At 40.7% G+C, this 18042-nt stretch overlaps 1 protein-coding gene across 1 annotated transcript in view; it reads right to left on the bottom strand.

Moving 5' to 3' along the window:
• mpped1 (metallophosphoesterase domain containing 1) overlaps positions 1 to 18042 on the bottom strand; it is a 57917-nt gene that overhangs the window by 30757 nt on the left and 9118 nt on the right. Inside the window, exon 4 of the mRNA XM_058416688.1 lies at positions 11069 to 11294. Coding sequence (XP_058272671.1) covers positions 11069 to 11294 — 226 coding nt within the window. The remainder of the gene's footprint in view (positions 1 to 11068; positions 11295 to 18042) is intronic.

Genomic DNA, 18042 nt, shown 5'->3' with positions numbered 1-18042 from the left:
TAATTATGTTGCCAATACGTTAAGGCAGGTACAGTGGTACAGTGCATGTTGTGGCAGAGGAGTTACGATACATCTGCTGCCAGAAACAACTCGGGAGGAGAGCAATGGGAATGAGGGATAGTGAGAGAGGGGGGGAAGTGAAAGGAATGGGAATAGATGTGATGTGGAGGGATGGAGATGGAGGGACAGAGAGAGCAAAAGCACAAATGAAGAACCAGATGTCACTCCAATTCACTAACAGCCTCGGATAGGACTAATACAAGAAGAGTATGTGTGATTGTGTGTGTGTGTGTGTGAGAGAGAGAGAGAGAGAGAGAGAAAGAGAAGGAGAGAGGGAGAGTGAGAGAGAGAGAGAGAGAGAAAGAGAAGGAGAGAGGGAGAGAGAGAGAGAGAGAGAGAGAGAGAGAGAGAGAGAGAGAGAGAGAGAGAGAGAGAGAAAGAGTGTGTGTTGTGTGTGTGTGTGTGTGTGTGTGTGTTGTTTATGCTACTGCCAGGCCCCTCAAGTCTGAACTGTGAGGAGCAGGTGCAGAATAACACCATCATGAGCGGCTGCTTCCGGATGTGTGTGTGTGGGTGTGTGTGTGTTTGTTAGCTAGCAAGAAAAAGTGTCATATGGTGATGCTTGGAGCGATACAAAACTATTGCCTTCTGGATGATAAGATGGAAGGGAGGGTGAGAGCCCCCGGGGCCTCTCCAAGGAAGATAAAATTGGGTGTGGAGGTTTACACTCTCTCTCTCTCTCTCTCTCTCTCTCACTCACACACACACACACTCCGCCTTTCCACAGACAAGATGCCTGCGCCTGAGCTGGTTCTTCTTCATGGGACACTTGTTTTTTGTTTTTTTTAAGGACCAGTGCTGAAGCATTACATAATCAGGTGTAGGAGTTGTTTTTCTCTGCCTTTAAGATGAATGAAGTCCTTCAGCATTTATAAACATTGAGGCACAAGAACCATAAAAAGTCGTAGCATATGTCCACGGAGGAGACGGTTATTTTCTTCCATCAGATGTGAGCCAAAGAACAAAAAGAATACAGCGAGGTGAAAGGCGTTCGATTCCCAGCATGTATGACGATATATAGATTGGCTCAGCAAATAAATAAATAAATAAATAAATAAATAAATAAATAAATAAATAAATAAAGTTTAATAATTGATATATCTGCAAAAATATTTTATTTTTATTTTTATATAATTAAAAAAATGTCTTTATTTAAAATATTTAACACTAAAAAGGATTTGGGATTTAAAAATGGAAACATCAACATAAATCAGCTGCTTCATTTCAGTACATTTCTGAAAGAAAATATCTCCGAAACTTGGCCACAGAAAGACATATTGTGATATAAATTAGCAATAAAATATCGATATTATGACTCAGCTGAAGTGACAAGCCCATAAAGTTGGCGCAAAGAAAAATGAACCAGATCTTTCATGTCCTGCATCAATTCCTATTCAGTGACTTTTTATGACTTCTTATTTTCCCGGCAGATGAAGTTCACAGGAAGTTCATCTGAACTGACCAGAGAAAAGAGGACATGAAATGTAAAGGGTTGAATATTGTAAATGCCTAGCATCTGGAGATCGTGAGCTTGAATCCCAATAAGAGCAAAATGATCTGTGGTTGGAGGAGGCATACTGACAATCACAGAAATACACGGCTATCTCAGGTATGTGTGAGCTCATGTATGTGGAAGAGGGCAGACAGCGCCTCTGCAGTTTTAGAGATGCAGTGTGTTATACTGCAACCTCATTGGTTGGTAGCTTTTGTACGATCTGGCTGATGATTGGGAACTGGACAAGAGCAGGCAGAGGAGAAAAAAACAAACAATATAATATTTTAGAAACAATCTTTTCAGCTACACTAAGTGTCCGTGTATGTCTCGTATAACTTCAACTAAACTTTATTTGTGTAGCTTTTAACAGCTGACATTGTCGTAGAGCAGCTTTACTAGAATATATCAAAAATCAGAATATAAATGATAAAGCTTAATTAAAATATATAGTTATTTGTAATGATTAAGCCAGAGATGACGGTCCATGAGGAAGAAACCTTAAGAGGAAACAGACTCACAAGTGAAGCCATCGACATCTGGGTGACCAGAGAGTGTGATTATAACTCATTTTCATTGTATAACTACACTACATAGGCAAGAAAATCATTCATTTCTGAATTCGTTATAGTTTTAACACAAATTCCTTCCTACACGAAGCCATCAAACTTGAGTGATGGAGACCTGAGAGCCAAACTGACATCATCATCTTCTTCATCATCATCTTTGAGTGGTACAATCCACAGCAAAACTTCTCAAACATGACTCTACGTCTACGTCTGAACCGAACTCTGTCCCCCTGCGTTATCACCCAAACAGAACGGCGTCTTAAAGCTCACCGTGGCTTTCTTTCAACTTTTCAGTTTCCAGGGTGAAGCTGTGGAGCTCTGCAACCTTCTGACATCAACACCACAAGCCACGGTTTAAAAGTTGAAGATTGCTGCGAAAGCACATTTTTAAATAATGATCAATCCTTAAAACTAATGAGCAGCTTTCAGAGCAGATAAAAGCTCTTTCGTGTTATAGTGTTTCTCTGCATTAGTGTGTGTGTGTGTGTGTGTGTGTGTGCTTAAAGATGACATTTTTCCTCATCTAATTGGCAGAACTCTTAATGCACAATGGTAATTATCTAATATGCCATAATTTCCTTCTCTTGCATTACGCTGAAATTGTACAGAATTTAAACAGAGACTGAGATTCGGCACCAAATGAGAAGGAACGACAGAAAGAAAAAGGGATAAAGGGGGAAAAAATTGTGTTTGGAGTGGAATGATGAAAATCAGAGGGTTTTCACAGAAGGACGTATTGGACGTGTTAGTAAAGTCTACCGTGAAGTCAATCTGTAAAACTGCTGGACCCTTTTTTCCCCCCCTCTCTTCTATCTCTCTTTCCCACGGAGTGATAGTTGCCGTAGCAACCGAGGCAAATCTTCCTTTTCTCAAACAGATGTCCCATTTAGTTCGAAATTAGAATGTGTAAAAACCCAGGAGACTCAAATTATTTCAAAGTTCTCGGGGAGGGGGAAAGAGAGAAAGAAAAAAAAGAGAGAGGGACATGGAGAGAGAGAGAGAGAGAGAGAGAGAGGGAGAGAGAGAGAGAGAGAGAGAGAGAGAAAGAGAGAGAGAGGGGAAGTGAGGAGGAAAGAAAGAAAAAAGATGAGACAGAGAGCAATAAAGAAAGAGAGAGAGAGAAAGAGAGAGAGAGGGTATGTAAGGAGGAAAGATAGAAGAGCAATAAAGAGAGACAGAGAGAGATAGAGAGAGAGAGAGAGAGAGAGAGGAAGTAAGGAGGAAAGAAAGAAGAGCAATAAAGAGAGAGAGAGAATGAGAGGTAGAGAATAAGAGAGAGAGAGACAGAAAGAAGACGTAAAGCAATAAAGAAAGAAGAAAGAATGAGAGAGAGAGAGAGGAAGTAAGGAGGAAAGAAAGAAGAGCAATAAAGAGAGAGAGAGAGAATGAGAGGGAGAGAATAAGAGAGAGAGAGACAGAAAGAAGACGTAAAGCAATAAAGAAAGAAGAAAGAATGAGAGAGAGAGAGAGAGAGAGACAGAGAGAGAGAGAGACAGAGAGAGAGGGCGTATAAGGTAGGAGGGAGAATGATAAGGAAAAAAGGGAGGAGGGGAAGAAGTGCATGTTCCTCCTCCTAGTAGTGAAAGTATGTTGATTAGACATCGATGTGGGACAGTGCTCACACCATCTGATGCCAAGGCAAAGCATCAGATATCAGACGCTGAAGAAACAGATGTCAAGAAATATTTAAAAACAGATAAAGAGCAGTTGTGGTTTGTTAAAGGCAGAAAACATCGATGTGCAGTAGCTTCTTCTGGAATAACTCACTATATTTCACGTGAGTCAAAATCAGCGATGATTGGACATGAAAATCGGCTTTCACTGAGGAAATGTAGTTCATGTTAAAAGTCTCTAATAGTCTTGTCTTAAGGCTCTTATTAACCAAGTATTAAGCGCGAGACAGAACAATCGTGTCTGAATGTATGTACAAGTGACCCAAACTATGCCATGGGTGCCTTTTAATCACGGTTGAACAACTATCTAGACATCTAAAAACAAGGACTCATACGGTGTTGTATCAGGAATACAGCACAGTTAAGAACCTTCTACAGCACCCTCTGTAGGGAGCATATATAGTGAATAAAAATCATAAGAACTGAAGGATTGTGTTGCTGAGTGAGTAACAGAAAAGCTTTCAGTGTATCATCAGGAGATCATGAGTAAGAATTCTGCTGATGATACAGTGGACCAATCAGAAGAGTTTGTGAGCTTGTGTATGCGGAAGAGGGCAGATTGTGCTTTCCTCTTTTTCACACTGGACATGTTTGCTGTGGTCCGAATCACAGTTCCTGGTGAAACCTCTGTGCATTTGCGCTCATCATCAAAAACGTGCATGAAGAACACAACCATGTCGACTCACCAAATTTTTATTTTTTAGTATTATTGTGGTTCTATAATGTGCAATAGGGCATCTCACCTCATCTGAATCCCAAACGTTCCCCTGTCACTCATGCTACATGTTTATTGTAGAAAGTAATGATGTCATCATGGGATAAAACGCATGCAAGGGTTACTTTACTTCCTGAACATGAGGACGAGTGTCGTTCACGTTCTCATTCCAGTGCAACCGAACTCACACCACCTCCCACTGGAAGATTCAGGTTCTGCACAAGGTTGCACTGCCTGCTCCACATGACAGTTTCCATGTTACAGATTTGTCATGAGAACCGCGCTGTTTCAGGCCGGACTGCTAGTGAGTGTGGTACTCTTTCCTGTGACGCAGCATAAGTAGAAGCTGGAAAAGATGCTGGAAAGAAGCCTCCTCAGGTTGTAGCTTTCATTTGAAAGAGGAGAGATGGATAGGAGTGGGGATTGTGGGAAAACATTGTGGGTATATAAATAAGCAGGGTTATTGAAACCTCCAAATATTAGGACATGCTGGGTTGAGTGATTCGACCTAGAAATGATCAGGACAATCCTGTCATAATTGTGTTTGACCAATCAGTAGTCCATGCTGTTTCAAGCTCAACCCACTTTTCATGGTTCCAGTGATCAAGGCCCCCGACCTCCCCCCTGCTCCAGGGGGCGCAGCATCAAGACTGACCCTGTGTATTGTAAGTTTACATACAATATTTAATATATGATATTTTCACCTGCTTAAATATCATTTTTAATCAAATAAAATAAAAAAGAAATAAATGAAAAGCAAGGGGAAAAATTATAATTAATAAAAATAACTTTTAAATTATATAATAATATAAATAATGTAATAATTTGTCATTAAAAAATAATGAGAATAAAAAAAAATTAAAATAATGAATTATTAAATTAAATTCTGGACACCAAATTAAGGACACCAAAACAGAGGAAGTACTTTCAAGTAAATGACAAATTAGAATAAAATAGTGGCTAATCTCATCCTGGGTGATTGTCTGCTTTGTGTGCTGTGTGGGATGTGTGTACTTTGGCATGGCTAGGGGGCGCTCCATCTGCGCGCCCTCCACACTGTGACAGCTGTTAATTGAGTGCGGCCCCCTGTGGCCGGCCCTACATAGGCAAAGCAGCGAGTTCGCTCCCCGAGGAGAGACCCGGCCGTCGCCGTGCTAATCTCTCACTTCGTCCCAAATCGCACTCTGCATTACGCCGCACCTTAATTAATTCGCCAAGGCACACAGGCAAGGTCAACCAGTGAAACACACACCCCTTATATCTCACACATCTCCCCCCACCACAACGATCCTGACGATTACTTATCACCATCTTCATCATCCTCTCCTCCCTCCTCATCAATCCCTCCAATCAAGGGGATGTTCATTAGCAGCAGAGAGCGCGTGGCCTTCATCAGCGAGGAAGACTCATCAAACACACAAGATTCACGAATAAAGGGGACTCTTTTGTTTCTTCATTCTTTCATGCTCCCTCTCTGTCTGTTTTTTTCTCTTTTTTTTTTTTGATGAGGCTCCTCTATAATTGGGACACTACAGAAGAGAAGCAAATTCTCAATAATTAAAAAATCTAATTACGGAGTCTTTTGCATCTCTGCCGTTAATTATTTCTCGGGGAGTCACTGGGTAGCTAACATGTCTTCGATTTTCATTTTCGTGTGGAAAAATAGCGATTCTCTCTACGCTCTGACTTTTTTCCTCCGGTTTACTGCGTGACAGCCTCCTCAAAGACATCATCAACAACATTTAGACTAACATTTTCAAATAACAGTCACAGAGAGAGAGAGAGAGAGAGAGAGAGAGAGAGAGAAATGGAATGAAACAGAGAAAAAGAAAGAGTGAAAGAGAGAGAGAGACACAGTGAGAGAGTGAGGGAGAGAGAGAGAGAGCAACAGAGAGAGAGTGAGAGAGAGAGAGAAAAAAAGAGGGAGAGCGAAAGAGAGAAAAAAAGAGAGAGAGAGAGAGAGAGAGAGAGAGAGACACAGCCAGTGAGCAGATTCAGAGAGCACACAGAGCTACAGTACACGCTTCATCAGTCTTTGTCCAAATTCGGCACGTGTTGTGCTCAGCAGAAATCGCTGAGCCCCCTGCCATGTTCAAAGCAGCTCAGTGCCCAGAGACAAATGGAGAGAGAGAGAGAGAGACAGAGAGAGAGAGACAGAGAGAGGGGAAGAGATGAAGCAACTGATCAGTGACAAACTTTGACTACTAATTTCTCTGCTCATCATCCTGTTAAATCGATCCGTCCAAATCTCCATCACGCCACTACACAGGGTCACAGTCTCCTACTGAACTACGCTCATCAAAGCCATTACCTTTCCAGTCCTTCATCCTGATTGGTCAGAAGGTTTTTCTAGAACTCTGTAGGAGCTCTGACGGTTCTGCTGGATTCAGTTCATATCACAGGGTTATATAATGGTTACAACAGGTCAGCGTTTCTATAGTGACGGCTATGCAGGGACTTGTACAGCAGACACGAGATGCATAATCTAATATATATTATTTAATACTAAACTGGGAAAAAAACATGTTACTGAACAAAGGAGGGGAAAAAGATCATCTGTGATATATGGTGATGGCAAATGTATTTTAGTCTCTAGTATCAGTGCTTTTGAACTTTTAGGAGTAAAATGACGAGAGAGAGAGAGAGAGAGAGAGAGAGAGAGAGAGAGAAAGGTTAACAATTTACTTCATACACAATTGTAATCATGTGGAATAAGAGGAATAAAACACCTTGTATACAAAACAACAGAATCCTTATTTGCATCCTAATTTCACTGTGTATTTTATCAGATCCAAATGACAATGAAAAGCTTCATGACTCTTGAAAAAGTAACTCTGCTTCATCCTACCATCATCATCATCAGTCATTATTTTCCCAAAACAGCATTCCCAGCATTCCCTCTAGTCCGTACACACCACACTTCATGCTGGATTTGAGTGTGTGACTCTGACTAAACACCTCTAATGCTCTGGTCTCCTCATTGGTCAGTGGACACGTGAGATATTCTGCGAGATTAGATCAGATAGATTTTTCCATTTCTGGTGAGACCCGTGTTAAATCGGTCTCGGACAGCTTCCCGAATCTGGATAGAGTCGCTCAGTAAAGAGAGTATGACGTAATCACATGGCTTGATAGGGTCGTGCAGCACACACACACACACACACACATCTGAAGTTTCTTACGTCAGTGAGATCAACATTAAATATGTAATGGTACAGAAACTTTAAACAATCAGAATATATTTTTAAAAATATAGAAAAATCTATAATACTGAATATATGATCAAAAATGGTGCACTTTTGTCAGCCGGAAAGTTTAGAAAAAAATACATATAATATGTGATAATGTAAAAATCAGTGGATTGATTCTGACAGCCTTGTAAACACACACACACACGCCACTTACACACACCAACTCAAACTGTCATTAGTCTCATCCTCTTACACACATTTATAACATATGAGGTTGTTTTAGTACTGTTTGTGTATGTGTGTGTGTGTGTGTGTGTGTGTGTGTGTGTGTGTGGAGAGAGATGGGCGTGATGACTCTACATCCAAAAGAACAGACTATCTTTAATACACCACTTACACCAGCATCAGACTGTCTTTAGTCTCAGCCCCTTATACACACACACACACACACACACACACACACACACGTTTCTGTGGGATGACAAATGACTTGTAAACTTGCATTAGCGTCAGCAGAACAGAAAAACACGGCACATGTTTCCCCCATGCTGTCCCTTTCATTCCAGAATCACCGCATGACAAATAGTCGAGATTTAGTGGAAAACGCAGTGTGCCAGGATCTCATTTAGTCCACTAAACAACTCTGTGTGTGTGTGTGTGTGTACACGTCTTCTACAACAAAGAGAAACACGAGACAGACACGGCTCTGACAGAAGACAGAAGATTGACAAGAGCGGAAAAAAGAGAAAAGACAAGATGGATGGAGCAGTTGTCAAAAGCGAGGCACAAGAGAGGAACAGGACAGAGAATAGAGAGAGCGAGGGATGAGATTTAGATTTGTGTACCTTTGATGGAGGGATGAAGTGAGAGAGAGAGAGAGAGAGAGAGAGAGAGAGAGAGAGAGAGAGAGAGAGAGAGAGAGAAGATCTTGGAATTATGGATGAGAGGATAAAGAGATGAGACGTAGATGTAGCTGATGCTCAGATCTGAGGCAGCCGTCACCCGCGGCAACATGGGCTCGGTCCAGAAAGCCCTTACTTTTTGGCGGAACAACATCACCATGGAGACCGGTGCTGCTCCATCCTGCCGAGGAGAGACACGTCCGACTTGGAATGACAAAAAACTGATGATGGTTTGAAAGGATGTTCAGAATAGGGAACACACACACAGAGCTGGCGACTTCCTGACACATTTGAGGCTGAATCAAGTATGTGTGAAACACACACACACACACACTTACTTCTCTTCTGAATACCATTAATTGACTTGCAGCTCATTAATGCTCTGCTATGCCTAAATGTATCCCAAACCCTAACCTCAATAAACAAAATATAAACTTTTCTTATTATTTTTAATGTTTATCTTTTTGTTTAAAAATAAAACCTGCCTCATGAGGACCCAGAACGTCCTTCAATCCAGCCAGACTCTAATCCTGCCTAGCACCAAGACATAAAAACACACAAACACTTTAACCAAACTTGCGGATTTTTGTTGTTTTCCCAAACAAATCTGCATACACACTTCCTCACCTACAGAACAAGCGAGCGAACCAGCTCTACAAACCAATTATCTGACACAAGGGACCGATACGTCCCACGCCTAGCATCGATGCGCGGCCCTGTGGGATGTGATACGCACCCCACCCTACACATGTACACACACCCATGCCCACGTAGGTTTATCTTCTTTTCTCCGTTCTCGTCTCGCCATTGTACACGGTCACGCTTAAGTCTTCTTACAAGCAATTACATTCCCTAAGTGGGAGGAAAGTAGCACAATGAGACTGTGTGTGTGTGTATGTGTGTGTGTGTGTGCGAGCGTGTGTGTGTGTGTGTCTGATCAGGAGGAAATACAGCCTTGGACGCAGAGGGATGCCAGCAGAAGTGTTAACGAGAGACAGACAATGGGGGAACTGGGAAGAGATGGAGCAAAAATAGAGGCGGACTTGAGGGGGAAGGGAACACTGAGCAACATATGGTGACAAACAGACAAGGGGGAGACAAGAAGAGAGAGAGAGAGAGAGAGAGAGAGAGATGAACGTCCCATTTCTCACTTGGAGTCACACCCCTTCAACTTGACTCTGTTTCAGGTTTGGACAGAGTAATGATTTGATCTTGTACAGTAACACTTTCACACTGCTGTATTAACTCCACAAACACTATATCCACATACACACTGCTGTATTAACTCCACAAACACTATATCCACATACACACTGCTGTATTAACTCCACAAACACTATATCCACATACACACTGCTGTATTAACTCCACAAACACTATATCCACATACACACTGCTGTATTAACTCCACAAACACTATATCCACATACACACTGCTGTATTAACTCCACAAACACTATATCCACATACACACTGCTGTATTAACTCCACAAACACTATATCCACATACACACTGCTGTATTAACTCCACAAACACTATATCCACATACACACTGCTGTATTAACTCTGAGGAGGTTCAGTCATCAGGCTCGCTTTAAAATCATCAGATCATCAACATTACAAATCCAGTCACATAGAATAATATCATCAAAACATACCGAAATGATACGATGGCAAAATGAGACATTAAAAATCCCAGCATCTTATACTTATGCTTTTTTTTGTCTAAAGTCATAATAAAACTCTTCACCTGTAAGTTTTACGTCTCTTAATGATCCGGAAAACATCATTTAATTTATTGGCAGTTAATGGACCGCTAGCAGTTTTGTTCATTTGCAAATTTTATTCAGAATGTAATCTTGTTTTGAGCTTTCACTACTTAAAGACATCGATTTGAACCTCCACTGCTGAATTCTTGCTTTTATATAAACATTTTTAAATGATCTTTTTCTCCTGTTATGGCATCACAGTAACTCATAGGTTTATATGGCATTAATTAACCTCCTGGTTCTCATGTTTCATTTCTATAGTAAGAGCTCGTTCATAGACTTGTCATAAATTAAGCCTAATAATATACAGGTTGAGAAAAATAAACAAAACACTGAAAAGTTTTCTGTACGGGAAAATCTTCAGGACGAATTATGACTCTGCATATTTTCATCCTATTAAATTGAGAAGTGAAAAAAGGGAATCATGTTGTATAGCTGCGTAAGCGTAAGCGATAACAGGAGCATAAGTTAATGTAACTATAAATAGATAAAAAGTATGGAGTGTCAAAATCCAATATCTATCACTGAAAAAGAAGACTTTTGTATCGTATGATGAATGTGTTAATGATGTTCGAATGTTATGGAGGGTCACAGGTATCTGAGGGTACCCAGGCTGCCTCCAGAGCTAGAGGTAATACTCCAGATGTAGAAAGAACAAAAGCAGAAAAGAAATGAGGCAGAAAAGTGGACACTCACCAGGGTGAGCCATAGATGCGGAAACCTCTGACGGTAACGTCCGAGTCCTGCAGGTAGATGCAGTTGGTGAGCAGCGACTGCACGTTCTCATAGTTCTCAGGTTTCAGCTTGGAGGCGGACGGAAAGTAGTAGAAGTCCTGCTTGATCAGATCGGCCATGAACTCCTGATCGAACGTCAGCTCGTGGTTTCCTGCTATCACGATCTTTATCTCGTACGGCAGGGTGCCTGTAGAGAGAGGACATTGAAAAAAATGTGGTGAAACTGACAAGACTTTTAAAGACACGCCCCTAAAAAACCCTTCACTTCGCCCCATTTCTATTTGTTAGGAAACAAACCTGACTGAAATCGGTAAGCGCCTAGCGCAGCCAGATACAATAAAACGAATCAAAATAAACCAAAACCTCAACTTCTGTAAGTAATGTCATGACAGACAAGTAGTTTGTGATTGTTGCAGCAAAAATTGCAGTTTTGCTGCAACTTTTTTCACAATTTGTGATGCAAGGATTCTTCTTTTAACCTCCTACCAGTGAAGACACATCATTACTTTTTGTGATAGCTGTACGAAGCATGTGAAAGGAAGAGGGCTTTGATGACATCACACCCAAACCTGCAGAAAATATGCAGTAATTCTAAAAAATATAATCGAATATTATGGAGATTGATTGATTGATATTGCTTCTGCAATATTATGAAATCCTGGACGGACTGATTCCGACTCTTCAGTCTAGTTCATGCTTGAACTTTCCGAGGCACTATAGATCCTGGTGAAGTTAATGCTTCATTCCTAACTTTGGAAAATTTAGGACACACATTAATATAAACCGGCGATGATGAAGAACCGTCAGTGCTGCTGTTCTAAAAAACAAATCGACACCATCTGACTGATCGGATTTGCACATTCACCAGCGCTGTGGTATAAAGAGGAATAAAGGAGTGTGAGCTCAGATGGTTTCTAACAGGATGTAAATCATCAGTAAACCTCGTGAACAGCATGGGCAGATTACACGTTACTAAAAATACCTTTAAAGCCTGTAGGGTTGGAGTTTGGGAGGGTTTTTGGGGAGGGTTTCCAGGAGGAGGAGGAGAGTTTTATGGACAGGTGTGATGAAGATTTATCGAAAGAGTCGAGAGAAGAAAAGGAACGGCTCGCGATCAAACGCACATCACCACATCTGTGAAGCATGATGGCGTGGGTGTGTACAGCTGCTGGTGAAGCTGGTTCAGGTTTTTTTAATATTATTATTATTGAAAAGATAATCAGAATGAATCCTGAATGATCAGGGGAAAAAAAGGGATAAAAGCGCAGATCACTGGGGTTTTTGTAATTCATAGAAAACATAACTGGATGTAATTGGATCTTAAAGACCACAGATGTAGCTTGATGTTCATCAAAGATGTCTGTAGCTTAGAACATGTATAGAGGTATTAGATAGATTTGAAATTTTCTGATTAAAGCAGACGGATTAGTGTTTGGATCGTGTTTTATTTTAAAGCACAACCCTTAACATCAGGTGTATATCATGAGTTTAACATACAGTATCAACACCACATCATTCATATCCAAATAATAAACACATTACTTTAATATCGATTTCTTAACAATATTTTCAATTTGTTTTCACATTAACGTCCAATTATATCTATATCCTATGAAATAGGTGAGTGACGAAATAAAAAAATTAAAAAATAAATAAAATAATTGCCATATTCTGCTTTTTCTGTAATATAACAACCTGCATTTTGATTGGTTTTGTCTTATAAACTTCTAGAAAGGAAGAAAAACAACAACCTGGGTTGAGAAACGGCTCTTTACAGCTGTTATAACATAAGTGATACCAGGAAATTCTTCTTTTTGCAAATTTACGGTATAAAAATAAAGGGAAGTATAAAATAAGTCTTGAATTCATTTTTAAAAAGTCAATTCAAATTGTTGGGGTATAAGAAGAAAAAAATAAACACTGTTTATGCTGTAAAAGAAAAATAGAGGGATTTTTATTTATCGCATGGGTTTCTATTAGTTTAGAAGAGCTGGCACTTTTGTGTGATTAAGCCATATTAAATAATTATGATGTGATGTTCTATTATATTCTATAAGTTGTATTATTTAAGGCAAGTGATATATTGCCGGGGACGTATGGAAACGTAGCAGCGGAATGACGAGAGAGTGTGACGAGTGAGGGTTTGGAACGGTTTGAGGCGGATGAGTAAAGGATGATATTAATTCGTAAAGATAACATCGATAAGCGACGTCTCTGAAACGTTCATTAAGTACCGTGATTAATTAAAAAAAGAAGAAAAAAAAACTTTTCTGAGGCACTAATAAACAAACCTTACTACGCTTCATTCCGTCTCATTGTGCAATTTGTAAGTGTTCGCTAAAATATTCATATGCGGCATGGAGCGGACTTGTCCACGCCTGCCAAACACACAGACAGCCTGTCCCCACAAATCTCTAATCCTCCTGCACACGCTCACGGCAGCGCCCCCGAAATCTGCAGCGAGGTAGAGAGAGTGAGGGAGAAAAAAATTACGGCAAACATCTGGAGCGCTTCCTTTATTTGAAAAGTGTCATAAAGAGACGAGACGCATCAGAAAGTGTCAGGTTTGCTATGTGAAGGAGAGTTCAATCACGCAGAGTTTTGACAATTATGCAGTCAAGCGCGTCCCTGAAAAGCAGCAATTAAATTGAGGGAGGGGGGAAGACTGTGTCTGTGTGTGTGTGTGTGTGGGAGGGGGGTGGGAGCTACTGAAATGTCAGCACACACACACACACACACACACAGATACACACACAGGAAGGCACTATGAAATCTAACACATAAGGTGTGAGATATAAGCAATTTACCTGATGTTAACACACACGTACATTATATTTTACAGCGCTGCTAGAAATCTGCAGGGATAAGCACATTTGTGCTGTCGCTGCGAGCAAATCGTAAAAAAAAAAAAAACTCAGAGAAATGAGTACGAGCTGTACCGCTTGGCGGAGAGATGCTCTTTAAGCTTTGCTCACGAGCCGGAGAGATTTAGAGCCGCCGTTACAAAAGCCTCATTGCATTTAATGACACATTTCTGCAGATTTTTTTTGGGTTAGAAACGAACAACTTCTTTCTGTTGTTTCTGTTCCGTCGGCATGTCCGCATCCTCGCGCTCGGGTTTCTGTGCTAAAGCTTAACATTTCTCAAAATAAACTCTTTTGCTAGCAGTTCTGTTGAAGCTACTGAATCATGCAAGTTAAGATTTAAGAGTAAAACTCAATAACAGAAGTGGCAACTTTGGAAAAAATAAAAAATAAGTTCTATTCAATTTCTATTATTTTCTCCCTGAAAATCAGTGATATTTTTTCTTTTTTCCCCTCAGATCTACATGAGTAGTAAGTAAACAGGGGGTCATGAGGTTGTGAGCGCTACCTAATAATAAGTAGCTCCAACTAATGACATCATAGCCCCGCCCACTTTAATAAACGATGCCTTCAAGTCTGGTCAGAAATAATGCAATTACAAAGTAAGTTTGAACAACAACACAATGTCGTAATTGTGCATTTTATGCATTAAATATGTTCAGAAGTGAATTATATATGTTGCTAGGAGTTACAGACTGGAGGCAGGGCTATGGACATGGGCTGGGGGCGGGGCTATAGACATGGGCCGGAGGCAGGGCTATGGACATGGGCCGGAGGCAGGGCTATGGACATGGGCCGGAGGCAGGGCTATGGACATGGGCCGGAGGCAGGGCTATGGACATGGGCCGGAGGCAGGGCTATGGACATGGGCCGGAGGCAGGGCTATGGACATGGGCCGGAGGCAGGGCTATGGACATGGGCCGGAGGCAGGGCTATGGACATGGGCCGGAGGCAGGGCTATGGACATGGGCCGTAGGCAGGGCTATGGACATGGGCCGGAGGCAGGGCTATGGACATGGGCCGGAGGCAGGGCTATTGACATGGGCCGGAGGCAGGGCTATGGACATGGGCTGGGGGCGGGGCTATGACAAAAAAAAACACTAATATGTAACCTGTAATATTGCAACTTAACGTTGTTTTCTTACCATAAAGCAAAATAAACCTCTTGCTGATTTTTTTTATCAAATAAACAAAAAAGATTTTCTCATTCTGTCTATTTTGTCTTCCTTCATCCTTTTTTTGTACAAACACAATATTGTTATCAAATTGAAGAACTGAAGTCCACACTAAGCGAATATAACCTCAAATAACTGACCACTTTTATGTCCATTGAAATGCTACACTTAAACCATAAGTATTGGCACCTCTGCTGTACAAACAAAAGCAAAACTATTTTGTGAATCTAACACTCGTTCCATTGGTTAGACTTTTTTGACATGAAAAAAAAAAATCAAATAAAAATCACATTTTCCTGTTTTGCGCTCACCGCCTTCCTCTATTTTCCTTCCAGATTCCCCAAACCGCTCCTCCGGCCCATCTCAGAATTACAGACAAGACTCTTCGCTCTACAATGGAGTCATTCTCTTAGAAACACAAAGCAAAAAAAATATAGTCTTTGGAAGCAATCAATCACGCAAATACAAAACGCCAGCGTGATGGAGGGAGGGAGCGAGGGAGGGAGGGAGGGAAGGGGTGGGAGTGAGGAGCCCGCTGCTTTTGTGATGGGGGAAAAAGAAGAGAGCAAGAGAAAAGGAAAAGAGATGCTTTTCCCTGCTCAACACGCCTAAGCCGGACACGCAAATGACTGCCGTTATTAGCCTCCATCTTTTTTCCTTTTTTTGTGTCTTTTGCGTATTTCAAAAGCAGCTTTTAAGCAACAAACAGTTTAAATTTCACGATGAATCTCATCGACAAAGGCGTCTGTTCTTTTCATGTACTTTCTCTTCAAAGGATAGCAATTAAATAAATGCGGGTGCACGCATGCCCACACACACACACACACACACACAAACAGCATAAACACATGAACCCATCTATTTCTTTCATATGTAGCTAATAAACACAAACTCACTCCTTAAAACAAAGTGTGTGTGTGTGTGTGTTGTAGTGGGTGGCCTGTAGCCTTTGATGAGGAAAATCCTCCAACCTTCAAATTGTGAGATTGTTAAAGGGGATTAGTGAGCCTTGTGTGTGTGTGTGTGTGTGTGTATTATGTGCAGTAATGCAGGACGCCAGGCTTAGACTTAAAAGAAATCAATTTTGGGGTTTTTGTTTGACGACAAAGAATCAGAATATGACGAAAACTGATCCTCACCAAACAAAACCAGAGATCTATTCATTCTTTCATCTTCAGGAAGTGCAGAAGCCTGGCTGTAGCTGTGGCATTTACAGATTTTGACCTCTCGTTGCACTTGAAAATCAAACTTTTCTGCTCTAATATGAAGAATATTCAAACACTAACTCGGCTTTGCTTTATGCTGACTTCAGTCGGATTCTAGCTACACGTCCAAGTGAATAAAAATATAAAGAAGCCAAGGAATAATTCACGATAATTCGCCAAGTACTTTAAATTTCATGGACTTTAAGAGCAAAGGTTTAGCAAAAATTCTCAGAAAGTCAAACACAAATTTGCCATAAATAAATAAATAATAATAAAATAAATAAATAAATAAATAAATAAACAAGATGAATCATTTTGCTTTTTTTCCCCTCATGTGTGCATCAACTGCAAGTAAAGAAAAGGGGGCGGAGCAAAAGTCTGGCGTGAGTTTTACTTAAATAACAAGCAGCTTTTCCATCAGTGGACAACTAAAATCTTCAACAAAGCAGACTTCCTGTTAAAACTTAAATGAATTTCCTGTTCACACACTTTCACTTTTGGACTTATATAGTCCCATATAGTACACAGCTAAAGAAGAGTCAATATTTCTAAATCACATATCCCAGATGAGGAAGAGTTGCCTTGTGAGTCGAGATTTCTTCCTCATGTCCTCTCAGGGGTTTTTTTCCTCACCACCGTCACCTATAAGTCATAAATAAGGATAAATTCCTACAATTGATATATTTAACACGAGTGTGAGATTAAGGAGGTGGAGTCGAGGTCAGAGACATCACTGTGTCTGGTGGTTTAATGAGGAATCAGGAGTCTTTTTTAATGTCCACCTGCTTTTCCTGTCCTGTGTGACGTTTTGTATACAGTGCACTAAAATGTGTCTCGTCCGAAAAGTTTTAACAGAGCGATGCCTTTCCGAGACGAGCAGAAATAGAAGTGCTGATTGATTAATTTGGCTTTTTTTAGGGCAGACAGGACTGGCAGTCTTCTCCTCTCTCTCAGCCGCTGGATACAGGACAGAGGGATGATATTATATTAGCATTTTGGAGGATGGGATTTATTGGCAAGGCTGCATGAGCTTACACTTCAAGAAGCATCTCTGAAAGACATCCTGTACTTGATCTCCTGCCACACACACACACACACACACACACACACACACCACACACACACACACGGCTTACGCCTGCACTTTCATGTCTTTCCTTGTCAAAGTGTCATGTAAACACCTACCCCATCATAATGGATGGAATCTTAATCTCTCTCTCTCTCTCACTCTCTCTCTCACACACACACACACACAGACACACACACACACACTCATAATGGAAGACCTTGTCCTGGGCCCATGAGATGAACAGCATTACTCACACACTAGAAAAAAACAAAAAAACGTAACACTCGAAGGAAAAAAAAACGCTTTTAAGGTTAACAAAATTAAAAATTGTGAAAAATCCCAAATCGTAGCTTTCGTGTGACGTTATAAATACACTGAAATCCTTTGAGTGTTGCTCTCGGGTGCAGCAAAGTCACAAAATGTCAAGAATTTTACCATCAACTTCTCTCTTTTTGGAGATATGGTTATGTGACAGACACAAGAAAAAACCAATCAGGTGAGACCTCACGTGTGACCAGTGTGTTCTCCAGAACACTTTTTTTAAGCTGTTCTAATGCTCAAAATCTAGACCCTCTACAGACGCGTCTTTCTTGATGACGAAGCATTCTCGCGGTAAGACCGC

This window comes from Hemibagrus wyckioides, linkage group LG19 (assembly GCF_019097595.1).
Source record: "Hemibagrus wyckioides isolate EC202008001 linkage group LG19, SWU_Hwy_1.0, whole genome shotgun sequence".
Taxonomy (NCBI): Eukaryota; Metazoa; Chordata; class Actinopteri; order Siluriformes; family Bagridae; genus Hemibagrus; species Hemibagrus wyckioides.
This window is presented reverse-complemented; position numbering and strand designations above follow the sequence as displayed.